The following is a 27,981-nucleotide window of genomic DNA, read 5'->3' on the forward strand; positions in this document are numbered from 1 at the left end:
CAAGGAGGTGAAAGACCTATCCACTGAGAACTATAAGACTATGATGAAACAAATTGAAGAAGACACAAATAAATGGAAGATATCCTGTGTTGGCTGGGAAGAATTAGTATTGTTAAAATGCCCACACTATCCAAAGTCATCTGTAGATTCTATGCAATCCAATGGTATTTTTCACAGAAATAGAACAAACAGTCCTAAAAGTTGAATGGAACCACAAGGACTCCAAATAGCCAAAGCAATCATGAGAAAGAGGACCAAAGCTAGAAGCATACAAGTGCTGATTTTAAACTATATTATAAAGCTGTAGTACTCAAAGCAGTATTACACTGGCATAAAAATAGACACACAGATCAGTGGAACTGAATCAAGCCCAGAAAGATCCCCCTTCATATATGATCGACTACTATTTGACAAGGGAGACAAGACTACTCAATTTCCCATTGAGGATACTCTTTTCAGTAAGTGGTAATGGGAAAACTGGATATTCACATGCTATTGAATATTCATTGATATTGGACCCCTATCTTACAACACTTACAGAAATAACTCAAGATGGATTAAAGACTTAATTAGACCTGAAACTGTAAAACTCCTAGAAGAACACACAGGGAGAAGGCTCCTTGACATTGGTTTTGCAAATGATTTTTTTTTTTAATATGACATCAAAAGCATAAGCAACAAAAGCAAAAATAATTAAGTGGGACTATATCAAATTAAAAAACCTCTGCACAGTGAAATAAATAGTCAAAAAGTGAAAAAGCAACCTTTGGAATGGGAGAAGATATTTGCAAATCGTATATCTCATAAGGAATTAATGTCCAAAACATGTAAGGAATTCATACAGCTCAATCTAATTTAAAAAAATGTGCAACGGACCTGAGTAGACATTTTTATAAAGAAGACAACAAATGACCCACGGGTACATGAAGAAAAGTTCAGCGTCACTAATCATCAGGAAGATACAAGTCAAAACCACGATGATCTATCACCTCATCCTTGTTACATAGTTCTCATCAAATGCCAAGAGGTAAGTGTTCATGAGGATATGGAAAATACGGAACTCTTATGCACCATTGGTGGGAATGTAAATTGGTATAGCCACTGTGGAAAATAGTATGGAATTTCCTCAAAAAATTAAAAATAGATCTACTATGTGATCCAGCAATCCCTCTTCTAGGTGTATATCCAAGGGAAATGAAAATAGGATCTTGAGGAGATCTCTGTACTCGTATATGTATTGTAGCATTATTTATAATAGCCAGGATATGGAAACAACCTAAGTGTCCATCAGCTGATGAATGAATAAAGAAGATGTGATATATATACACAATGGAATATTATTCAGCCATGAAAAAGAAGGAAATCCTGCCATTTGTGACAATGTGGAGGTATCTTGAAGGTGTTATGCTAAGTGAAAAAAGTCAGATGGAGAAGGACAAATACTCTATGAACTTACTTATATGTGGAATCTAAAAAGCCAAACTAAAAAAATAAAGCAGAATGTTGGTTGCCAGGGGCTGGGGTGGGGAGGTGGTAGGAATGGGAAGATGTTAGTCAAAGGGTATAAACTTTCAGTTAAAAGATGAATAAATTCTGGGAATCTAATATTCAGCACTGTGATTATAGTTAACAACACTGTATTTTATACTTGAAAGTACTAAGAGTGTATCTTAAATGTTCTCCCTACAAAAAAGAAATGGTAATTATGTGGTGTGATGGAGGTGTGAACTAACCTTACTGTGATCAGTTCTCAGAATACAAGTTTATCAAATCAATATGTTGTACACCTTAAAGTTGCACAATATTATACATCAATTATATCCTCAGTAAAGCTGGAAAAAAATAACACTCTCAGCCTCAGTGTGTTCCTCTTTCACACCCAAGGAAAGCAAAGTAACTGATGTAGTTAATGAGTTTGGGAGAAGACACCGGGCATGGGTGCCTCAGTCCCTTCTGTCTTCTCTTTTCAGATCTCCCTGCCTGCAGAGAGGGTACATTCTGGTCTGCTCTCTCAACCATGCAGTAAGATTAGCAGGGCAGGCTCTGCTTCTGTGGGGGGAGGCCTGTGGTTGTCCAGAGCAGCCTGTGATTAGGCAGGTAAGTTTGATTTTGGGGTGCAGTATTAGGAAGCCCATTTTGCTGTTTACTTTAGTCATGTTAAATGCCGTATTGATAATAAAGATGATACTTCAATTTTCAGTTGTCAGCTTCCCCTGTTTTTTTTTTTTTTTTTTCTTCACCTAGTTCTGAACTTGCTCAGGGAATAGTGGTATGCAGTGTACTGATGGGATAATATCTGAGTGTTAGTGGTATAAATATGAACCAATATTTACTTTGAGAAGATGAACAAGGGGCGTTTGGGTTCGTGTTATAAAGCTGAATCCTTATTTATCATAAAGGGCGTTATTGATAATGTATAGAATAGATAAATCAAGAAATAGCATAAAGTAAGCCATGGAGATGAAAAGTACAGCATAGGGAATATAATCAGTAATATCGTAATAACTGCATGTTGACAGATGGTAACTACATGATGAATTGTAATGTGTATAATTGTCGAATCACTATCTTGAAACCTGAAACTAATATTTTATGGCAACTATACTTCAAGTAAAAAAAAAAAAAAAAAGACTCAAAACTACCTGGCTGAAAAAAAGAAAGAGAGAGAGAGAGAGTGGGAGAGAGAGAGAGTGGGAGAGAGAAAGAAAAGAAAGAAAAAGAGAGAGGAAGGAAGGAAGAAAAGAAAAAGAAATAGTATACTAATTAAAAATGGTAGGGAATTACCAGAAAAATACAGTAGTTGCTTCTGGACTGCTAGACTGCCAGAGGCTAGAAATGGGTCATGTAGTTGTTTCATTAAACATTTTTAGCACTGTTTGATTTTTAGCCATGTGCATGTGTTTTGTTAAAAAAAAAAAATTAAATGAAAAAACAAAGGTAAACTGGTACCCTGTTCTTTGGAAGTCAGTTTAGACGTGTTCTGTCAGCTTGACTGAGAATAGTACAACATTGACGTTCAGAGACTTTTGTTGACATTTGTAGGCTGAGTGATTCTGCAGTGGGAAGAATTTATGACAGTGGTGATATGGTTTTACTGGAATGCCTGATTACTTAATAATTTATGAGTTACCAAAGTTTTGAGATTTTTCTCTGAACCTACTGCTATATCAGAAAATGCTTGATTGCCTGGTTTGATTTAACCAACAAAACATGCCTTTTTCCTTTCCCTAAATGTAGCCTGGCAAAAAGATTTACTGACAATGAAAACAACTCTTTGCTTTGGAAATTGGTCATGCTCTGATGGCTGTAAAAGCCATCAGGTATTCACTTCAGGTTTGGCTCTTGGTTTAATATCTTTGGTTATTTCTAGGAATGAAACATCTATTTGAATGAGTTGACTCTGTATGTTCACTCTTGGATGAATGTTCAAATGCTCCAACTGCATTTGAAGAGTGTATTCTTGCTTAGAATGTATAGTGTTTGATAATTATATGTTCAGATCATTTACGTTCTTATTGTCCTTAATGTGTTCGAGATTTAGAGAAAGGGAAGTTAAAGTCTCCTAGTTTTCTGTTTTCATTTCCCCTTGTAGCTATAACATTTTTGGTACTAAGAATGCTGAATCCATGTGGCAGAGTTTTTTGACTATTACATTTTAGTTGTGGGTTATATCTTTGAGTAGTTCAAAATGTCCCTTTGCTCTATCTTCATGTTTTTATCTTCAATTTTACCTCAATTGATATTGTTACCACACTTTTAAGTTTGCCAAATAGAAGTTTTGTCCAACTCTTTTCAGAGTCATTTTGTTTGAAGCATGTGCCTTGTAAATAGCCTTACATATTACTTTGTGGCCCAATCTAAGTTTTTTTCTTTTTTTATGGAAAAAAAGTTTTTAAAAAAGATTATGGGAATGTTATATTTTTGCTATTAAAAAATTCAAAAATATTGTGTAAAACAAAAAATCAAGGTCCTTTGCTGATACCCTATTCATTTCCCCTCTTTTGAAACTCATTTCCTAGGGGTAACTACTGTTACCACTATGTTTTCTCTGTTCAGTTCTCTTTCTGGGCATTTGCAAGTGGATATACTCTCTACTACCCCCATTAGACTTTAGGATTAGACCTTAAATAATGTTCTGAAATGTTTTTTACTCAACAGCACAATGCAGAGTGTCATTATATGGAGAGTGACAATGCTTCATGTCAATATATGGAAATCTACTTCATTCCATTATAGATATACCATTGACTTAACCACATTCCAGAAATTTGTATTGTCTATAGTTGGTTGGTTAGTTGGTTGACTTTACCAGCACTGAACATTCTTCCACATTTAATCTCATCTACTTTTGTGAGTACTTCTGTAGGATAGATTTCCTGGAATAGATTTTTAAATTAAGGGAGACATTCATTTAAAATTTGATAGAAACTGTCAATTTACTTTTCAACAAGGTGGTAACAATTCACATTCCACTAATTATGTATAAGATTGTCTTATTTTTGATAATATTGTATGTTATCAGTCTTTTTAATTTTGATTAATTGGCAAAAAGCCTCATTATTATTTTAGTTGCATTTCCCTTCTTGAGCATCTTTTCATATCTTTATTAGCTCTGTATATCCTTTTCTGTTAAGCCAGTATTTATAGCTTTCCGTTTTTCTGTTGGATTATTTTATTATTTATTATTTTTTAATTATTATTTTATTATTTATTATTATTATTTTATTATCGTTTTTAAGGGCTTCTTCTATATAAAGGATATTAACAGTTATCTCATGATTTATTTGTTTTTGCTACAAAGAAATTTTAAAATATAATGAAGTTATTTCAGTTTTGTTTGTTTTGCCTTGGTTTCATGTTATGCTTAGAAAAGTTTTTTGTATTCCAGTAAAATATAAAAATTCTCTGATGTTTTCTTTTTATATTTTTACAGTGTTGTTGGGCTTGACTTTTATTGGCACAGTTTAATTTGTTAATATTTCATTCTATTTCTATAATCTTAATGTTTTAAAATGTTTTCTTAATATTTCCTGCTTTATCTTCCTCTCTTGTTGTATTGCACAAATTGTGTTTGAGTGTTTGTGTGTTTGTATGAGTTTGATATGGAGGTTATATACCTTTTTCTTTCTGTTATACTAGTTTTTTTTTTAATAGCAAGAGAAACACATTAATTTATTTTCCCCAATGATGTCAAGAAGCAAAATAATATCTGCTGATTTCTCCCTGATGTACCTCTATTACTTCCAATCCCTCACACGCTATTTTGTTGTTGGTGGTGGTGGTGTTGAAAAAAATACTGGCTTTAAATTCCGATGATTACTGTATTTTAAGGGCTTTTATCTTTTTGTGTTTTATTCAAAAATATTTTCTTTTTGTGTTGTATTAGTATGTCAGCGTTTATGTACAAGGATAGCAAATGCTTGGTATGTGTACCTACACTAACATACTGATGGAACAAAACACCAAACATTTTCTGTAGCCATAAAATAGGATAGGTTGGGTCCTGTCCTTCTGGTCTGTACCAAAGGCTGGACTCTGGGGACTTTGAGCAGGCTGATAATTTGGTACTAGTTCAGGTCTATATTGTTTATATATTTATTCAACATTTTTTGTTAGGGGAGGAGCTAAACAGTAAGTGGGAAAAGAGAACTCTAGCTTCTTTTTTATTATCCCAGGTAGTTCAGCTTTGGCTCCAAACTCATATCCTAACATTAGTAAGTGAGTCCTGTAGTTAACTTCATCTGCCCTCCTTTACTTGTGGTTGTTGTTGGTGGTGTGGGCTCGGTAGTGTTGGAGAGGATGGGCTTACTTCACCCCTTCAAGCAATTTATCAGGGTGTTCCTTCCAGTTTGGTTCTACCCGTTCCACAAAGTAAACAATGCCAATCAGAACACCCTTTTCCACTAAGAACTTGGAAGTTTTCTGTTCCCTAAAGTTAAGTCTGCCAGATATCAACACATTCCATCTTATTTCTATGACCTTATTTAATGCTTCAAGCATCCACTATAAATTATTTATTGAAAGAACAGTCTCCTTTTAGCTGAATGGGAAAGTTATTGGTAAATATCTCCTCAAAAGCTTATAGATATATAAAAAAAGTATTTTGAGATCTTTATTTGGAGAAATGGGTGGGTGGAGGACAGGTGAGGAGTTACTTATTACTGTGGAATCTTTTGTACTTTAAAAATGCCTAACCATATAAATATACTTCTTATTTAAAAATTAGTTGAAAATTATTAGACAATTTGGGGATCCTCTTACTCTACAATAATGTTGAAACCTATGTATTTTAGAATAATGAAGGTAGCTATTGATATTGCATTGTTCTCTGATTGTCCTTTATTTCATTAGAGCATTTAAACATTCTGATTTTGTGTAGTTGGTTGCCTAAAAAAATTTTAAAATAGCACTCCACAGTCTTTAAGAAAAGTTAACCTTTTTTTCTAACTTACCCCAAAAGAACAGCTTTTCAATAAAATTTTTTTTCTGGAGATATGTTTGTTAGATTAATCCTTTCTGCCCGTGGACGCCCCCAAGTAAGCATTGTCAAAGTCTCCCCTCCCACCGCCGTCATGTCTAAGTCAGAGTCTCCCAAAGAGCCTGAACAGCTGCGGAAGCTTTTCATTGGAGGTTTGAGCTTTGAAACAACCGATGAGAGTCTGAGGAGCCATTTTGAGCAATGGGGAACGCTTACGGACTGTGTGGTAATGAGAGATCCAAATACCAAGCGTTCCAGAGGCTTTGGGTTTGTTACCTATGCCACTGTGGAAGAGGTGGATGCAGCCATGAATGCAAGGCCACACAAGGTGGATGGAAGAGTTGTAGAACCAAAGAGGACTGTCTCTAGAGAAGATTTTCAAAGACCTGGTGCCCACTTAACTGTGAAAAAGATTTTTGTCGGTGGCATTAAAGAAGACACTGAAGAACATCATCTAAGAGATTATTTTGAACAGTATGGGAAAATTGAAGTGATCGAAGCCATGACTGACCGAGGAGGCAGTGGCAAAAAGAAAGGCTTTGTTTTGTAACATTTGATGACCATGACTCTGTAGACAAGATTGCCATTCAAAAATGCTGTACTGTGAATGGCCACAACTGTGAAGTAAGGAAAGCTTTATCTAAGCAAGAGATGGCTAGTGCTTCCTCCAGCCAAAGAGGTCGAAGTGGTCCTGGGAACTTCGGTGGTGGTCGTGGCGGTGGTTTTGGTGGGAATGACAACTTTGGCCATGGAGGAAACTTACTTGGGCGAGGTGGCTTTGGTGGCATTCGAGGTGTGGTGGACATGGTGGCAGTGGGGATGGCTATAACGGATTTGGTAATGATGGAAGCAACTTTGGAGGTGGTGGAAGCTATGATGATTTTGGCAGTTACAACAACCAGTCTTCAAATTTTGGACCCATGAAAGGAGGAAATTTTGGAGGCAGAAGCTCTGGTCCCTATGGTGGTGGAGGCCAATATTTTGCCAAACCATGAAACCAAGGTGGCTATGGCGGTTCCAGCAGCAGCAGTAGCTATAGCAGTGGCAGAAGATTTTAATTACTGCCAGGAAACAAAGCTTAGCAGGAGAGGAGAGCCAGAGAAGTGACAGGGAAGCTACAGGTTAGAACAGATTTGTGAACTCAGCCAAGCACAGTGGTTGCTGGGCCTAGCTGCTACAAAGAAGACATGTTTTAGACAATACCCAAGTGTATGGGCAAAAAACTCGACTGTATTTGTGACTAATTGCATAACAGGTTATTTTAGTTTCTGTTTTGTGGAAAGTGTAAAGAATTCCACCAAAGGGTTTTAATGTAGACTTTTTTTTTTTTTTTTTGCACCCATGCTGTTGATTGCTAAATGTAATAGTCTGATCGTGATGCTGAATAAACATGTCTCTTTAAAAAAAAATAAATAAATTAAAATAAATTAAAATTTTTTTCTGGAAACCGAGAAAATTTCTAGTAAATTTTTAGCTGATTCCTTTGAGCCTGTAATGTTTTTTGTATATAATAATACTTTTTATATCTCTTTCATTATTTAGGACTCATTTCTGTTTCATGTCTCATTGCGTGAAGTAGAATTTCTAGAACTATATAAGATAATAATGATTTATTTTCAATAGTGATTTTAATAGAAATGCCTCTATTAATTCATCATTAATCATGATATTGGTAGATAGGTTTTGTCTTATCAACAAAGTATACTTTTATTCTTGTTTTGGAAGAATTTTAAAAATTTAATTGTGTTTTAAACTTTGTGAAATACTGTTTTGATATCTTGTACTAATGACAGTTTATCTGAGGTATTATGGTAATAGATTTCCTATCATTGAGCCTTTTTTATAAGAGTGGTATCAACTCTATCTGGTTACTTTTGATTTGGAAAAGTCCATTTGTGAATATTTTACTTGGGCTTTTTGCATTTATATTTGTATGGAAGGATGGATTATAATTTTATTGTTGTTTTTGGCCTTTGTGTCATCCTTCTCTTTTCTGATTGTTAATTCTATGTTAATTTCACTTACTTTTTTACATTTTCAAATATATAATATGAAAGTTAGCTATTCCTTGAAAGTTTAAAAAAAGTCACCGTGAAATAGTGTGTGCCTAGCTCTTCTTTTCTGGGCACTTGATTAATGTGTTCTTTTTTTCCTTATTCATTACTTCTTCTTCTTCTTTTTTTTTTTTTTTTGTCCAGATCTGTAGAAACTTCCAGTGTGTAAATGCTTCTGTTTTGAATTATGACTGTGATATTCAGAAAAAGTGTCATGGACATGGGGTAGGTAACACTCTCTTCTGGTTTGTTCATGAAACTAGTGCTGAATCATGAGACTTCTCAGTGAGGGTTAGGTGAGACTTCCCAAGATTTTTAGGTTTTTAGATATTGGGGAATTTAGATACCTGCAAAATTTTTCATTCTTAAAAAGAGTGAGTGCCTGTGGATTTGCATGAATTTCGTCCTTTTTCTTGGTTTCCATTCTTGAGTTTATGATGTAGATATTCACAATTAACCAATTCACAATATTCACAATTAACCAAAGTGGTTTTTTTTTTTTTTTTTTAATTGTTTTGAAGGTATGTAATAGCAATAAGAATTGTCACTGTGATAATGGCTGGGCTCCCCCAAATTGTGAGACTAAAGGATATGGAGGAAGTGTGGACAGCGGACCTACATACAATGGCAAGTATATAGAAGAAAATTAGTGTGATTGTCCAGTAGCCCATGTCAGAAAGTGGGCATCCTTGTACCTTTCCCTTATTTCCCACATTGGTTATACATTAAATATGTTGATTCTGCCTCCTAAATTTCTCATGAATGTTTCCATTTTTTTTTAAAATCCCTATTCATTACCTTCAATTTCTTGTCTGGACTTACAGGATAGCCTCTTAACGAGGCTCCCTCTTCCCCATCTTGCTTCCTGTAATCCATGTTTCATACTACTTTACAGAATTTTATTTTATTTTTCAGCTGTTTATTTTATAATTTATATTTATTTTTTAAAATTCAAGTATAATTAACATACAATGTTATATTAGTGTCAGCTGTACAATATAATGATTTAACAATTCTGTCCATCACTCAGTGTCTATCACGGTAAGTGTACTCTTTTTTTCCCTTCCAATTTTTATTTAAATTCTAGGTAGTTAGCATAGAGTGTAATATTGGTTTTAGGAGTAGGATTTAGTGATTCATCACGTACATATAACACCCAGTGCTCATCATAACAAGTGCCCTCCTTTGGGGACCTGGGTGGCTTAGTCAGTTGACTGTCTGACTCTTGATTTAGGCCCAAATCATGATCCCAGGGTTGTGGGATCAAGCCCTGTGTTGGGCTCTGTGCTGAGTGTGGAACCTACTTGGGATTCTCTTCTGTCTCTCCCTCTGCCCCTCTCCCCCACTTGTGCCCTCTCTTTTTCTCTAAACACAAAAGAAAACAAAAACAAGTGCCCTCCTTAATACTCATCACCCATTTAACCCATTCCCCACCCACCTTAAAAGTCTCTTATGGTTTGTCTCTGTCTCTTTTTTTTCCTTCCCATAAGTTCATCTGTTTTGTTGGTTAAACTCCACAAATGAGTGGAATCATATGGTATTTGTCTTTCTCCATTTCGCTTAGCATAATACATTCTACCTCCATCCACGTCATTGCAAATGGCAAGATTGTATTCTTTTTTAATGTAATTTAATTAATTTATTTTTTTTTTGAGAGAGAGAGAGAGATCTAGAGAGAGAGAGAGAGAGAGAGAGAGAGAGAGAGAGAAAATCCTAAGCAGGCTCCATGCTCAGTGTGGAGCCTCATGTGGGGCTCGATCCCACGCCCTGGGATCATGACCTGAGCCAAAATCAAGAGTTGGATGCTCAACCTACTGAGCCACCCAGGCACCCTGTCATACTTTTTGATAACTGAAATATTCCATTACATTACAGAATTTTAGTGTTTTTCGTCAAGAATTCAGTTTTGATTATGTCTGTGTTGTGCTTTAAATTCAGTGCTTCTTGGAGTGCCTGAGCGGCTCAGTCGGTTATGCATCCGACTCTTGGTTTCGGCTCAGGTTGAGTTTGAGCCTCACATGGGCTCTGTGCTGACAGTGCAGGGCCTGCTTGGGATTCTCTCTCCCTCTCTCTCTGACCCTCCCCTGCTTGTGTCTTTCTTTCTTTCAAAATAAATAAATAAACTTAAATAAATTCAGTGCTTCTACATTGCTATTAGAATGAGGTCCAGAAATCCTTAACCTGGCTTAAATGCTTTGCATGATTTGCCTCTAGCTTAACTTTCTTCCCTCCTTTCACTCTGCTTAAGACATGGTAAACTTTTTGTGGTGGCTGGGTGGCTCAGTTGGTTGAGGGTTGAGTGGTTGAGTGTCTGACTCTTAATTTTGGCTCAGGTCATGATTCCAGGGTTGTAGGATTGAGCCCTGCATTGGGTTCCGTGCTGACAACTCAGAGCCTGCTTGAGATTTTCTTTCTTTCTCTCTCTCTCTCCAGCCCTCCCGATCCTCTCAAAATAAGTAAATATTTAAAAAAAAAGTTCTCTCTTTCCTTTCCTTGCCCCTCTCCCCCAGTCTCGCATGTGTTCTCTCTCTCTCTAAAAGGAAAAAAAAAAGACATTGTAACTTCTTTTGTTTCCTTTAACAGGCTACTCTTTTACCTCTGGTCTTCATACAGTATTATAGTCACATTGTAGAAACTTGGTTAATTGCTACTCATACTTCAGTTTATACCTTACTTTCTCTAGAAAGTTTCTCCTGACTGTGTAAATCTGAATAAATGTGCTCTCTTTATTTGTTCTCCTTTTATTGTAAGCACTATCACATTCTATAGTAATTAGTTACTAATTTTTTTTTCCCCTGATAGACTATGAATGAGCTCCTTGTTCACCAGTGTCTTCCTAGTGAGAATATATGCTTGCTTTCTCTTGGGTAATTACAAAGTAGAATGGTTGTTCATAGAGTGTGCTTATGTTTAGCATTTTAAGGAATTGCCAAACTGTTTCCCCAAGTGGTTGTACCACTTTATATTCTCCCCAGCTGCATGGGAGGGCTCTAATTTCTCCACGTCCTCTTCAACACTTGGTGTGGTCAGTCTTTTTAATTTTAGCCCTTCTAGCAGATGGCTAATTTTAGCCTTCTAGTGTAATAGAATTTCTCTGATTACTAATGATGAACATTTTTTTTTGTTCACTTATTTGCCATCCACATATCTTCTTTGGTGAAGTGTCTGTTCAAATCTTTTTGTCCGGTTTTTAGTTAGGTTGTCTTCTTGAGTTCCTTATTCTGTATACAAGTCCTTTCTGACATATATCCTTTGTAAATATTTTCTCTTGGTCTGCTTACTTTGGGTTTCATTTGTGGTTCTTTTTCTAGTTTCTTAAGGTAAAAGATGAGGTAATTGATTTGAGACCTTTTTGCTTTGCTTTTTTTTTTTAGTGTTCATTTATTTTTGAGAGAGACATAGAGACAGTGCTCCTGTGAGAGAGTGGGGGAGGGGCAGAGAGAGGGAGACAGAGGATCCGAAGAGGGCTTTGCACTGACAGCAGAGACAGCCTGATGCGGGGCTCTAACTCACAAACCCTGAGGTCCTGACTTGAGCCAAAGTTGGACGCTTAACCCACTGAGCCACCCAGGCACCCCAAAACCTTTTTTCTTTTCTAATATAGGTGTTGTAGTGCTATCAGTTTTCCTCTAAGAACTGTTTTTTTTTTTTTTTTTTGTATCCCACTAATTTTGATATGTTGTGCCTTTGTTTTAATTCATCTCAACCTAACTTCTAATGTATTTTTATTTTTTTTCTTTGACTCATGAGTTATTAAAAAATGCTTTGCTTTGAAGTATCTGAGGGATTTTTAGATACCTTAGTGTTATTGATTTTCCATTTATTACACCGTAGTCAGGAACATAGTTTATATGACTCAAATACTTGTATATTTTCCAAAACTTGTTTTATGTTCCAGATTGTGGTTTATCTTAATAATTAGTTTATATACACTTGAAAAGAATGTGCATTCTGCTATCATTGGTTAGAGTGTTTTATAAATAATTAGTTCATGTTAGTTGACAGATGTTTAAATTTTGTATCTCCTTACCGATTTCTGTATACCTGTTCTGTCAATTTTGAGAGAGGAATATTGAAATCTCTGGTATTGTTATAACTGTGAATCTGCCTGTTTGTCATGGAAGTTCTGTCAGTTTTTGTTCCATGTAATGTGAAGCTCTGTTCTGTTGACAAACTGATCCCTTTATCATTATGAAGTAGCTCTCCTTATACCTGTTAATATTCAGTGCTTTGCAATTAGAAATTAATATAGCTACTCCAGATTTCTTTTGATTAATCAGCATGGGAAATCCTTTCTCATTCTATTTTCAATCTACTTGTGTCTTTGTATTTAAAGTGGGTTTCTAGTAGGCAGGATATAGTTTGGTTTTGCTTTTTTTTGTCAGTCTGTCAATCTTTGCATTTCAATTGAGTTGTTTTGACCACTTACATTTATTATTTTTTTTAATTAAAAAGATTTTTTTAATGCTATTTATTTTTGAGAGAGAGAGAGAGAGAGAGAGAGACAGTGTGAGCGGGGGAGGGGCAGAGAGAGAGGGAAATACAGAATTTGAAGCAGGCTCCAGGCTCCGAGCAGCTTAGCACAGAGCCCTAACACGGGGCTCGAACCCACAGATCATGAGATCATGACCTGAGCTGAAGTTGGACGTTTAACCGAATGAGCCACCCAGGCGCCCCATTGACCACTTACATTTAATTTTATTATTGATGTTTGGGTTTAAATCTATCATATTGCTATTTTTCTATCACAGTCCTGCTTCATGTGATACTTTCCACTTCACTCCGTTGCTTCCCTTTCTCTCCTCCTGGCTTTCGTGCTATTGCCGTCATATTTTGTATATGTTATAAACCCTACCATACATTGTTATTATTTCTGCTTTAAACAGTTGGTTATCTCTTAAGGAGGTTTAAATGATAGAAAAGGTCTTTATATTTACCCACATAATTACCATTTCTGGTGGTCTTCATTTCTGAAAATTATATTTCCATCTGGTATCATTCAATTTTTGCTTGAAGGACTTCTTTTCACATTTCTTGTAATGCAGCTCTACCAGTGACAAATACTTTTAGCATTTGTGTATCTTAAAAAGTTTTTATTTTGCTTTCTTTCTTGAATAATAACTGGGTAAAGTTATTATTAACTTACATTTATTAACTTTATATTATGAAAGGGTGGCAGTTTTTCCCTCCCTCTTCTACTTCTTCAAAGATGTTTCTCCATTGTCTTTCGGCATTGCTTTTCCTGAGAAATTGGCCATCATCTTTTCTTTTTTGGTCTTTTGTTTTTTTAGGTGTCTTTTTCACTGTCTGGTTGCTTGTAAGATTTTCTCTTTATCTCTGGTTTTTAGTATTTGGTTATAATGTGCCTTGGTGTGTTTGGGATTTGTTGGAATTTTTGGATTTGTGCTTTTATAGTTTCCTTCAAATTTGGAAAGATTGTGGTCATTATTTCTTCAGATATTTTTTTCTGTCTTTCTTCTTCCTGTTCTTCAGGACTCCAGTTGCATGTATATTTGGCTACTTGGAGTTCTTTAACATTTCACTGTTTTGCCTTGATTTTTTTTTAAATTCCTTATTCTCTGTATTTAATTTCAAATAGTCTATTGTTATTCTTCAAATTCACTCTTATTCTCTGATGTTTTATCTGCCATTAATTCCATCCAGTGTGTTTTTATCATAGACATTGTGGTTTTTATTTCTATAAGTTCTAGTTTTTTTCATTAGTTTCATATCTCTACGTAGCGTGTTCAATCTTTAGCTTCTTGAACATATAGTTGTAATACAATTATAATAACTTACAGTGTTTTTGTCTACTAATTCTATCATCTGTATCATTTTCTTGATTTTTCTCCTCATTTTGAGTCATATGTTTCTTCTTTGCATGCCCAGTAATTTTTTTTTTTTTTTTTAACTAGATGCCAGTAACTGTGAATTTTGCCTTGTTGGATACTAGGTATTTTGGGATTTCTATTGATGAACTTTGTTCTTGAGTGCTGATGTTACTTGGACATAGTTTGATCCTTCTGGGTCTTGCTTTTAAGCTCTATTAAGCAGGACTTGAACAGCAATTAGTCTAGGGCTAATTTTGTCCCATTACTGAGGCAAAAAGCCTTCTGTTTATTCCACTCAGTGCCACATTGATGATGAAGTTTTCTACTGTGAATGGTAGGAAGAGGCACTCTTCCTCATTCTATGTGACCTGTGTGGTTTGTTCCCACTGATCCTTTTAGAGGATTCTTTCTCTGGCTTCAGGTGTTTTCTTTACATGCATACATTGATCAGTACTCAACTAAATATTTGAGAGGGGCCCTTTGCAGATCTTTTAAGTTCTGTCTGTGTAGCTCTGCTGTCCAGTACTTTGCTCCATGAACTCTAGCTGCCTTGGCTTCCTCAGACAACCAGCTCCATCTCCTCAATTCAAGGAGACCACTGAGCTTCCCTCACTGTCATTATGATCTGTTAGCTTTCCCTGAGCAGCAAAGCTCACCTTATTTGTTTTCTCTCAGGGATCACTTTTCTTTGTTACCTGATGTGCCCAATGTCTTGAAAACTGTTGCTTAATGTATTTTGCCTGGTTTTCTGGTTATTTTAGCTCACAGGATAAATCTGGTCCCTGTTATTCCATCTTGACTAGAAGTGGAAAGTTGGAACTATGGACTTCAGTGGCTCTTTATCATTCCATTGAGTGGGTGTGCTATAACTTGACTTAGCTGTTTTCTAGTTATTTGACATTAGGTTTCTAAGTTTTTGATATGCACTGATAACATACTAATACTTATGCATTTTTTCCAGTTGAAGGATAGATTGCCAGTAATGAGCTTATTAGGTTGAAGGTAGAATCCTTTTTATGGTTCTTGACCACAATTCCAAATGAATTTACGTTAATGTCACTGATAGTATGACGGTATCAGTTTCAATATAACCTTGTCAGTGTTGGTTGCTTTAATTTAAATTCTGTCTACTCATTAGTAAGTATGAAATGAGACATCAAACTGACTTTAATTTTTTATATTCTTATTTTTAATTGGGTTGAATTCTATTTCATGTAGTTTCATACAAGCTTTAACAGAAAGTTTTGGTACTTTTATAAACTTAATATTTTATAGACAACTTTATAGTTTACCACTGCTGTTTATATTTAGTATATTTTTTCTTTTCCTAATGAACATGGCATATATATCAAATTAATATGAATTAATGAATTTTTAAGATTTATAATAAGACTTACAACCTAGAAACCAGAAAAAATAATATTGATAAAATTAAATACCTAAAAACAATAAATGTATGCATAGAGAAAAGCATTGGATCCTAAGACAAATGATAAAATAGGAAAAATATTTCCAACTCATATCACAGACAAAGCTAGTTTCCTAATGTATAAAGAACCTTTAGAAACTGAGAAGAAAAAAAACAATAGTCCAATAGAAAAATAGATTGGACAGAAAAAGAAATACAGTATTTCCTTACACGTGAACAGTTGTTTTCCTCATAATATAAAAAAAATGTAAATTAAAATTATATAAGGTACAATTTTTCACCTAACAGGTTGGCAAAAATGCAGAAGGTTGACTCTATGGGTGATACAATGAGGAATTCTTATATATTGCTGGCTGGCATGCTAAATTGTAACCACCGCTGTGGCGGACAGTTTAACAGTGCCTTAAAAAATGATGAATGCCTTTACTCTCTGATACAGCAATTCTACTTCTGCAAAATTATTCTATACATATGGCTGTACCAATATGATATGATATATGTACAAGGTTATTTATTATAGCATTTTTTTTAGAATAGCAAAAGATAGGAAAAATAAAAGTATTGGTAGGGCACTGGCTAGATAAACTGTAGGACATCCTTGTAATGGAGTTTTGTATAGCTGTATAGAAAATGAGGTGGTCCTCTGTATGGTTTGGGAAGATGTACATAGAAGCAAAAAAAAAAAAAAAAAAAAATGGATGTGCTCCATAGTGTTTATGATATGCTACCTTTTGTGTAAGAAAGGGTTGGCAATAAAAGCATACTTTATTTTTGCTTATGTTTGCATGAAGGAATACTGTAAGAAACCAATGAAAGTGGTTATCTAATGGAAAGGCAAAGATGAAGTAGTTAGGGAAGAGGTATAAGCAAGACTTCTCAAATGAATTGTTTCTGTCAGTTTGACTTTTGAACAATGTGAAAATTAATGTAAAACATTTATAATCACCTAGTATGTTTTAGTTAATATGTGTTAACTTCTAATTTAATGATCATTAATATAAAATTCTTTTCTCTAGAAAAGAGTACTGCATTGAGAGATGGACTTCTGGTATTCTTCTTTGTAATTGTTCCCCTTATTGTGTTTGCTGCTTTTGTCTTCATCAAAAGAGATCAACTATGGAAAAGCTACTTCAGAAAGAAGAGATCACAAACATATGAGTACTTAAATTTTTTTCTTTTAAATTCATAATAGAGAATTTAAAGTAATTATTAATGATGACAGTCATATCATAGAGGTTGGTTTAAAAATAGAGTTCTAAGGGTTCTTTCTATTTTTTTGACATAATTAGCAGAGGTTAAAGGATAGTGGTGATTCAGCCACCTCTTATAATGGTGAGGGAAAAGATTATAATGACCAGCCTGTATGCTACTGAAAATGGCCCTTAGGCTTCATTTGTTTGACATTGATTTCTGATAGTCGGGTAAGTATCATTTGGGGCTATAGCTTGTGACTTGAGCTTCTTAATTAGATGTTAAAATATGGGTGAAAGATAAAAAATGTAAATGTCAAAAATTTTTTTCCATGTATATTTCAAGTATCAGTTATCATAAAGGAAGAATATTTAATACTGAAAACATACTTTGTGAATTATGATTTTTTTTAAATGTTTATTTTTGAGAGAGAGAGAGAGAGAGAGAGAGAGAGAGAAAGAGAGAGCGAGCATAAGTGGGGTAGGGGCAGAGAGAGAGGGAGACATAGAATCTGAAGCAGGCTCCAGGCTCTGAGCTGTCGGTACAGAGCCCGACGTGGGGCTCGAACTCACAAACAGTGAGATCATGACGTGAACCAAAGTCGGTTGCTTAACCGACTGCATCACCATGCACTCCTATTTTGTGAATCATAAGTTTTTAAGAAATTAGTTTTGATGGAAGGAAGGGCTATTATAATTCAGACACCTGACATTTCTGGTCTGTGTTGGACTCCTGCACGACTGTCTCTCAACTATCACTTCTAACATGTTGGCTTTCGAATAGAACATACTAGCGTGTTCGAATATAACATATAGCATACTGGCCTTGTAATCAGATCTAAGATCTAGCTTGTCATATGCTAGAATTGTGAACTGGAATAATAAATAAAGCTCTCTGAACTTTGGTTTATTTCCTCTGAAATAGGGATAATATTACCTGTCTCTTAGGGTTGATATGAGGATTAAATGGGAGATTATTAACAAAATCCATAGTCCATTGTTAGCATAATGTAATTATTTAAAAATGAGTTTTTATTATAATAAAAATAGTTTATCATGATGATTTCTTATTTAATATATTTTGATAGAGTACTCTGATGTGAGTTTTAATTTTTAACGTATTCTAAAACAGATTTATCTCCTATTCTTTCTTTCTCTTACTTCCTGCCACACTCAAACTGACCAATCCATAGATAATTCTCCAGTCTGCATCTCTGAAATTTTAGTTCCATAATCATAGCTCTCTCCTATGCATCTCTGTTGAGCTGACTTGCTGTTACCTCAGCATGTCTAAAATTTAATTGGTATCTTTCCAACCAGCTTGTTTGCTCCTCTTGGACTTCCTAATTTTTAGAGTGACTACTTAACGTTTTGTGTATTCAGCCTAAGAATATGCATTTGCTTTTTGCTTTTAGGAACGCTTGAAGAGAAAAGTTTGGAAACACTGGCCTAGTTGGCCAAATTTTATAGTTTCTTAGAATTTTAGTTTATTTAATTGTAAAGTGGAATTAACAAAACTTTTCAGTGCTGTAAGGATTGAAAATACGTGAAAGCGGTTAAAAGTGCCATAAAAGTTTTAATTATCATCATGATCATCATTACCACCACTGCAGACATCATTATTCTGTATTTGAAAAAATGCAATGTCATTTTCTACATATCATGTAGAAATGTTCCAATCTTACCTTGGCTGAAAAGTAATTGTCTCTTTCAGATCAGATGGCAAAAATCAAGCGAAAGCTTCTAGACAGCCAGCGAGTGTTCCTCGACCTGTTTCTTCAGTGACTCCTCCCAGAGAAGCTGTAAGTTTCAGACAAACAAACAAAATTTATTATGGTATCACATTGCTAAAAATGAAAAAAAATTATTGTTACATGGATATAGAAATAAGCATTGATGATTTCTTTATAATTTAAGAGTGTGGTCTCTGGGTAGGGTCCCTGGCTCAGAGAAGTCGGGAGAAGATACGTAGACATTAGGAATGCTTTGTCCTGAAATCAAGATTGGGAAATGACATGGGATCTATACTGTCACTGTGTTTTTCTGTGTCTGCTATCTTTCTGTTTTTAATGCCTGGCTTCCCTAGGGCATGTGGCCAAAGACCTAGTGCTGAGCTTCTGCAATAGGCCTAATTGTCTCAGTAATGGAACAGTAAACACTGTTCCTCTGAGTGTTTTAGGGAATACTAGGATAATATCCTTTTTTTTCATATGCATATATCCCTAAAAAATATATGATATTACTTCAAATGTTTTGAACTTCTGGATGTTAACACTTTACCAGATATATGATTTGCAGATATTTTCTTCCATTCTGTCTTCTCACTTTGTTGATAATATCCTTTGGTGCACAAAAGATTTTAATTTTTATGAAGTGCAATTTATCTTTCTTTCCCTTTATTGCTCGTGTTTTGATGTCATATCTAACAATCTATTGTCAAATCCAAGGTCATGAATATTTACTTGTATGTTTTAAGAGGCTTATGATATTTGTTCTTATTATTAGGTCTTTGATCCAGTTTGAGTAATTTTTGTATATGATATGAAGTAGGGTTCAATGTCATTCTTTTGCATGTAGAAATCTATTTGTCTTGGCCCTATTTGTTGAAGAGACTATTCTTTCTTCATTGAGTAGATTTAGCACCTTGTGGAAAAGCAGTTGGCCATAGATGTATAGGTTTCTTTCTATACTCTCAGTTCTATTCATTTGGACCGTATTTCCATCATTATGGCAATTCTACATGATTTAATTATTGTAGAGCTATAATGAGTTTTGAAATTGCAAATTGTGAGTCCAGCAACTTTTTTCTTCTTTTTCAAGATTTTTTGTTACTTAAGGCCCCTTTGATTCCATATGATTTGGGAATGTACTTTTCCATTTCTGCAAAAAAGGCAGAATTTTGATAGGTGTTGTGTTGGATCTGTAGATCACTTTGGGTTGTATTGACATATCTTGACAGTGTTGAGACTTTGAACCCATGAACACCAGTTGTCTTTGCATTTACTTAGGTCTACTTTAATTACTTTCAGCAGTGTTTTGTAATTTTCACTATACAAGTCTTCAACCTTCTTGGTTAAGTTTATTATTAGGTGTTTTATTCTTTTGGATGCTATTGTAAATGGAACCGCTTTCTTAATTTCCTTTTTGGATTTTTCATTGCTGATTTTGCATGTTCATGTTACTTCCTGTATCTCTGCTGAATTCATTTATTAGCTTTAGTAGCTTTCTTGTGGACCCTTTGGGGTTTTCTGTTACATAGGATCATGTTATTTGTGAATAGAGGTAGTTTTACTTCTTTCTGACTTGGATGTCTTTTATTTCCATAATTTTCTTGTCCAGTTGCTCTGGCTAGATCTTCCAGTACTATGTTGAATAGCAGTGGTAAAAGCAAGCATCCTTATATTCCTGATCTTGGTGGGAAAGCTTTCAGTTTCCTTGGCATATTAAAAAAACCTTTTGTTTTTTTGATGTTTATTTATTTTTTGAGAGAGAGGGAGCAGGGAGGAGGCAGAGAGAGAGGAGGAGGCAGAATCTGAAACAGGCTCCAGGTTCTGAGCTATCAGCACAGAGTCCAATGTGGGGCTTGAACCCACGAACCACAAGATCATGACCTGAGCTGAAGTCGGATGCTTAACCAACTGAGCCACCCAGCCGCCCCCCCCTGGCATATTTAAATATTTCTCCATGTTCTTCCAGTGACATCTTTCATGTTGATTGTGAGAAGTACTTAAAGCAGTTCCTGATAGCTGTTTTTAAAGGTTTTCAGCTGTTGGTAGTCAGAGTCCTTATTTATGAAATTGGGAAAGATCATCTCTCTTCTCAAATCCATTTTTGAAATATGAATACAGCAATTTATTTGTTTCATATTAGCTTATATCCGTTACATGTAATTTTTTTGTCCTAATGTTGTCTCTTATAAACACAATATTTTATTTAAAATTTTTTAAAAAATATTTGTCTTAAAAATTTTTTTTTTAATGTTTATTTAGTTTTTTTTTTTTTTTAACCTTTATTTATTTTTGAGACAGAGAGAGACAGAGCATGAACGGGGGAGGGGCAGAGAGAGAGGGAGACACAGAATCGGAAGCAGGCTCCAGGCTCTGAGCCATCAGCCCAGAGCCCAACGCAGGGCTTGAACTCACCCACCGTGAGATTGTGACCTGAGCTGAAGTCTGACGCTTAACTGACTGAACCACCCAGGCGCCCCAATGTTTATTTAGTTTTGGGAGAGGGAGAGGGAGAGGGGGAGAGGGGAAGGGAGAGGGGGAGAGGGAGAGGGAGAGGGGGAGAGGGAGAGGGAGAGGGGGAGAGGGGGAGAGGGGGAGGGAGAGGGGGAGAGGGGGAGGGAGAGGGAGAGGGAAGCAGGCTCCAGGCTCCGAGCCATCAGCACAGAGCCCAACGCGGGGCTTGAACCCACGAATCGTGAGATCATGACTTGAGCCGAAGTCAGACGTTAATCAACTAAGCCACCCAGGCGCCCCCAAAATATTTGTCTTTTAACTGGAGACTTTATGCTGATTGCAATTATTAATGTAGTTTTTCTACCATATTACTTTATGATCTTTAATTTTCCTGTTTTTTTTTTTTTTTTCTTTCTGTTTTCTTCCCACACCACAAATCCTCTTCTATTTTTTTGGGCTGATTTAGTTTCCCTCTTGCCCCATGTCATTTTTCTCGTCTGCTTGTGTTTAGATACATTGTTACATAAATTAGATTCAGATCTGCCACTTATTTGTGATAGTTTCTTGTAGCTTCATTTTTTTTTAAAAGGATTCATTTCTTTAAACATATAAAAATACCTACTTTTTGTGCTTTATCTGATCATTTTAATGTGTGCAGTCTTGGTTTGTTATTTCTACTGATTCTTACAGTGGCTTATTTGTTAGTGTGCTTTGTGATACTGATTGTAAACTCATATTCTCTGGAATTTTATATGGGAGAATTTTATATGAAATTTTATTTCAGTCCTGAATTATAGAGTTCCTACAGAGAGTGTGTATATTTCCCTTGGCCACATGCCTGGGGTCAATTTCAGCTTCTCTAAATTAAAATTTTTGTTGGTATTTTGGGCCGCACAAGTGTTATGAACTCTGGCCCCCCAAACCCTTGTGAGGATGGGTATGTGGTTACAAATTACCCACAGAGATTATTTTCTTTTATTCCCCTTCTACCACCACCACCGTCTATTTAGGCAGTTCCCCCACTGTTCTTCGGGACAGGTGTTTCTTCACTGAGTTAATCCAGTGAGGACATTGCCCTTCAGGGGCCTAGGCTTTTTATGTTAGGTCTTAGATTCAGCATTCCATCCAACTCAGGCTCCAGGTTTTGTCTTCTAGATCTATGTATTATTTGAAAACATATAATGTAGTTCACCAAGGATGGAAGACATTCATAGGACCAATGCTGCTACATCCTCTGGACTCTTTCATACTTTTACTGTTTTGGGTCTTTAAGATATTTCTTACTCCCTAGAAATTCATTCAAGCATTAAAAAATACCTATTAATATTTTAACCAGCATTTTAGGTGTTCTCTACTTAGAACATTTTAGTCTACTGTTGGTGAGTAATAAGCCTGTATCCTATTGTTTTTAATAACTGTATATCTATACCATTCCATCTTATGGATTTATCACAGATTTAAAAACCGGTTGTTTCTAATCTTGTTACCATAAAAAAATGCAGCATCAAGCATCCTTCTGTATAGGTCTGTGCATACATGTAAAAGTATATGTCAAATAAATTCCAAGAAGTGGAGTTGAACTATCCTTTTAAAGTGCTGCTTCTATGGGTTAATGGAAAGGGATGGAGACATTTTCTTGCATCCCTTCTCCATTTTCACAATAAAAGCAAATCATTTTATGGGGCCAAAAATAGACCACCTGTTCCACAGCAGGACCCAGAGAATGTTCAAGGTCTTCTCCAACACTGTGCATATTTTGTCACTCATAGAGCTTTAGAAAATAACAGCAGTTAGTAGACAACATCTTGGTCAGGATCATATTATCGGTGATTCAGTAATTCCATCTGATCTTCCCTAACTTTTCCTAACGTAAATGTGATGTGTAAAAAATATTCTTACTTTTACTTTCTTATTTGAGGCTTATCTGTTTACTTTCTTATTTGCTTTAGACTCTCACTTTATTGTAAAACTTCATTTCAACTATCTTGTCAAGGAAGAATATCATGAATTCCAAAATTAAGCGTTGTAAATTAGGACTATTTACAATACCAGTTAGGTACTATACATGTTTGGCAATACATTTTTGGAAATTTTTATTTAAAATATATTGAAATAGGAAACATGTTACCTTTTAACTAATGTAGTTGATTAAACCAAGATTATAATAGTTTAGTATTATTGAATTAAAAAAAATAACCTTAAAAGAATTAAGTAGTCCACATTCAGTGGCAAAATGTTGAATAAGCAAAATATTTTTAAATGTCAGCATCGTAAGTCATCTATTTATTAATGTTATCTATTTATTTAAAATTTATTTTGAGAGAGAGTGATAGTGTGCATGGGAGGATTCAGAGAGAGAGGGAGAGAGACAATCCCAAGCAGGCTCCATGCTGTCAGCACAGAGTCCAGTGCAGGGTTCTATCTCACAAACTGTGAGATCATGGTCTGAGCCGAAATCAAGAGTTAGATGCTTAACTGACTGAGCCACCTAGGTGCCCCAATCTATTCATTAATTTTAAATATATTGATTACTTTCATATGGAAAATAAACTGTATAGAAAATAAATTTATGAGTGCACTGTGGTAATAACTGTTTCTTCCTTTTTTAGCCTATATATGCAAACAGATTTCCAGTACCAACTTATGCAGCCAAGCAGCCTCAGCAGTTCCCATCAAGGTCTGAAGTGAATTTACTTAGATTACTTAAGCAGAATAAAACCCAGGGTTAATGTCTAATATTTCCCCTTGTATTTAATTTAGCACAAGGTATTTATTATCAACAGTTTAGATCGAATCCAATTTTTAGAGAAGCTTTTAAGATCTTTTGATATAAATTTTGTCATATTAGTGCAGTGTCAAAATGAAATCTTAAAGAAGTCTGAATAGGACAAGCAAATGGTGCTGCAACCTTTGGTGTATGTAAGTTTCAGAAGCAAGGGCCTTTAAAGTACCCAGCAATGGCAAACCAGATGGGTTAGACCAGCCCCTCCTATTAGGAACAGCTAGAAAAGCTAGACAGTGTGTAATAAAATATGTGTTTGAAGGCATGAGAGAACTACCAAGGAAATGAGGAAGTATGGGGCCCAGGAGAAGAAGGCAGTCTGGAGATAATTCCATCTTTTGGGGAACACTTTACTGTCCTGGACATATTTACCTATTCTGAAAATGAGAACAGAGAGACTAGGAAACTGAGGAGAGCTTTCAACAAATTCACAGGGTTGAGGGGACTAAAACTGAAGCCCTGCCAAAGAGGAAGTACCCTGGCAAACATCCCAGGTTTTGTGTTGGGACCCAGCAGTAAGGGTAAACTAGATCCTCAACTTTATTTCTATGATTTGTTTTATGTTTGGCCCCTCATCACAAAAGCAGACACACAAGAAAAGACAATGTGTCTAAAACAAGAGAAGCAATAGACCACAGAAACAGACTCAGAGGGCAATCCAGTGAGTGGCACTATCAGACACAGACTTTAAAATAACTGTAATAATTATGTCACAGAATTAATAGTCAAGATTGAGAATTTCAGCACAGAACTGCAAACTTTAATAAAAGAATTATATGGAAATTCTAGACCTGAAAAACACAAGAACTAAAATCTTTCAGTTCTCAATAGATGGGCTTAAAATCAGAAAGAAGGAGCATTTATTACGATATTTTGCAGTATATAAAATGCATCTTACCCCTCCCACCTCCAGAAGTCCTTCAAATTACAATTGAATTGCAACACTGGGGAGTGTCCTCATGTATAATCTTTATTATGTAATAAAGAGTTCATTGAAATCCAGCTGTGCATCAAGAGAAGAATACATAAATCGTGAGACAGATATTCATCAAGTAATGTGGTAGTGTGTTATTGGAGTAGAGTAATACTAGAATTAGATGAAGAGGGTAAGGAAGGGTAGAGAGGTTAAGGACAGGTATAGAAGTCATAGCAGGTTTAATTCTCAGAGTGGATGTAATGTTTTGAGGAAGTTGGAATTTCAGCTCTATTTATGTAAACAGGGAGCTAGTGACCTCGTGAGTGTTTTGCAGTTTGTCTTTTCAACTTCATGTGCTGTTACATTTAAAAATATATAAGCCAGAACCTTCATACAATGTTTTTTGATTATAGAATAGCATTACTTTGTGGTAGTTACTCCATTTTACGCTCTGGTTTTTGTCTTTAGCCATTGCATATCAGATGAATAATAATCTCAGAATATAATGTACTCTTCAGAATTGTCAGCAGTGTTACAGATGGTGTTACATTGGGCTTGTAATGAAGTAGTATTATTTCATGTAGTTGAAACACATGATTAACTGTCTTTTTTCCTCTTACAGGCCACCTCCACCACAACCGAAAGTATCATCTCAGGGAAATTTAATTCCTGCTCGTCCTGCACCTGCACCTCCTTTATATAGTTCCCTCACTTGATTTTTTTTTTTCCTTTACTTCTGCAGATATCTTCAGGGAACTAAGATAATCCTTTTTTTTTTCCTGATATTTTCTTGAAAAGCCTTTCTTCCTGCTGCAACTATGAATGACAACAAAATACCATGAAACAAACTTTACTAACATAGAAAAACAGAAATCGAGTAGTGGCAATTGAGAAATCTACGAAACACAGTAAAGCCAGGGAATCTAGAATAACATTTCCATTTCCATTACTGAATAAGTTTTATTCAGTCGTTCCGTGATGTTAATGTACTGAACGTGGATTATGTTACTTTAAACATGTTATTGTAATGACTCTTAAATTAACTGTATTGGTTTAAGTTTCGTCATTAAGCACTTAAGTGTAATTCTGAATTTTGACCTTAGTTGTCATTAATGTAGTTTCTGGTTGAACACGTGATAATCTAATACCTGTGAAAACTAATTAGCTGTCAATAATATCTAATACTTTTCATCTTGCACGGACTAATAATCATCATATGCTATAATCTTGTCTATCTCATTCACTTCACAAATAAAGGAACACTTTGTCTTCAGAAGAATGGGCAAAACCCACAATTAAGAGATCATAATCTTATTTTGGAAGTACAAAGCATACTAAAAGTTTGTATGTGTGTGTTCACATACAGTTATTGTCTTCTATTTTTATGATCATTCTATGGATAAATGATTCTATGGATTCTAAGGATAATAGAGTCTATGGATTTATCTATGGATAGTGAATATTAGAAAAATTAATTTAATAATAGAATTTCTATTATGAATCATGTTAAAGCATGGAATTCTTTTACAATAGCATTATTTTAAATAAATGAAACTTTAAGGTACGGAGTATTTAATAGAACTAATCAGATATGCTGTTGATACATGGCTGTAATAAAGCAGGAGCTCTTATAATATCTTCAGTCAAATTGAGATATCATAAAACCACTTGAGAATTTTATGAGCACTTTAAAATCTGAAACTTCAAAGCTTGCTATTAATATAATTTAGAATGTTTACATTTACTAAGGTGTGCTGGATCATGTCTCTGTTGATACTAATGTTTTCAAAGAAATTAGGCTGGAGAAAAGAAGTTAGAAAAGGTTTTCTTAGATAAATGCAAAAAAGCAAGTGTGGTGTGTAGTAGTTATTATTCCAGCTGTGTAAAAAAAATGAATTTTTACTTTGGAAAAAAATGATATGAATGGTAAAATTTTGAACACTTAAAAATTTTTCATAACCTTTCATAATAAAGTTTAATAATAGGTTTATTAACTGAATTTCATTAGTTTTTCAAAAAAATTTGGTTTGTGTATATATACATATACAAATATAACATTTACAATAAATAAAATACTTGAAATTCTGTTTTGTGTCACCCAGTAACTTTCTAATTACCCAGCTGTTTATAAGCTTATTAATTAAAACATCATATTAGTTTTAGATAAAACTACTAGTCAAACTTTTACAGATATTATGTCACTAATTTTCAGATTTCTGCTAAATTGTGCGCAGTAGCTTTTTTGTTATTAAAGGAAAACAGATTAGTTTTGAAGAAGAATGATATTTCAGTTCTCTGAAGATGGTACACTGTTTTAACAATTTGGTATATATTAAAAATTGCACATAGGACATGGGTGGATAAATACTCAGGGGCCAGGTAGATTAAAAGAATGTTAGGATATGGGGTGCCTGGGTGTCTCAGTTCGTTGAGAGTCCAACTTTGGCTGAAGTAATGATCTCACCTTTGTGGATTCAAGCCCTGCATTGGGCTCTGTACTGACAGCTCATAGCCTGGAGCCTGCTTTGGATTCTGTGTGTGTGTGTGTGTCTCTCTCTCTGCCCCTCCCCCCCCTTGTGCTTTCTCTCTGTCTTTCCCCCTCTCTCTCTCTCTCTGTCTCTCTCTCTCTCTCAAAAATAAATAAAAATTAAAAAAATATTTAAAAGAACAGTAGGATATAGACATATAGTTTCCACTTCAGTGGAAAACTATGCATTGTCTGGAGTCTAGACTCTAGAAGATAATTTACCCTTCCTAGCTATAGGATTCTATAGAACTATTTTACAGCTTTAAGTTGTAGATAACTGATAGCAATGTAAAATAATTCTTGTCCATAGATGTAAAGGTAAATTCTGCCCAGCAGAGAGAGGTTGAGCTGACATCCCTCCCTATTTTGCCTCCACTAGCACATTTATTTCGATATTCCTGATCTTTGGATTCTCCATTGAACTGGGTGTAATACCTTACCACTTTCCTCATTAATGAATTAAACACAATCTTCAACAATGTGTTCATTTATTTTTACTTTTTTTGGTCAAGTTTATTTATTTTGAGGGAGAGAGGGAGAGAGAGTGAGCACAAGTTGGGGAGGGGCAGAGGGAGAGAGGGAGATAGAGAATC

General features: G+C 35.0%; 1 protein-coding gene and 1 pseudogene across 2 annotated transcripts in view; both read left to right on the top strand.

Moving 5' to 3' along the window:
• ADAM9 (ADAM metallopeptidase domain 9) overlaps positions 1 to 26,948 on the top strand; it is a 145,100-nt gene extending 118,152 nt beyond the window's left edge. Inside the window, exons 17-22 of one of the 2 annotated variants that reach the window (XM_078445536.1) lie at positions 8,677 to 8,757; positions 9,054 to 9,159; positions 16,809 to 16,950; positions 18,697 to 18,784; positions 23,773 to 23,840; positions 25,484 to 26,948. In XM_078445536.1, the coding sequence (XP_078301662.1) occupies positions 8,677 to 8,757; positions 9,054 to 9,159; positions 16,809 to 16,950; positions 18,697 to 18,784; positions 23,773 to 23,840; positions 25,484 to 25,577 (579 nt within the window). In that variant the 3' untranslated portion in view covers positions 25,578 to 26,948. Of the gene's footprint in view, positions 1 to 1,970; positions 2,098 to 8,676; positions 8,758 to 9,053; positions 9,160 to 16,808; positions 16,951 to 18,696; positions 18,785 to 23,772; positions 23,841 to 25,483 lie in introns of those variants that run through there. The other variant, XR_013555062.1, reaches the window with a different exon arrangement.
• LOC132691801 (heterogeneous nuclear ribonucleoprotein A1-like) lies at positions 6,428 to 7,925 on the top strand (annotated as a pseudogene).
• Positions 26,949 to 27,981: the final 1,033 nt, after the last annotated feature.

The sequence above is a fragment of the Panthera onca genome, chromosome B1 (assembly GCF_046562875.1).
Source record: "Panthera onca isolate mPanOnc1 chromosome B1, mPanOnc1 haplotype 2, whole genome shotgun sequence".
Taxonomy (NCBI): domain Eukaryota; kingdom Metazoa; phylum Chordata; class Mammalia; order Carnivora; family Felidae; genus Panthera; species Panthera onca.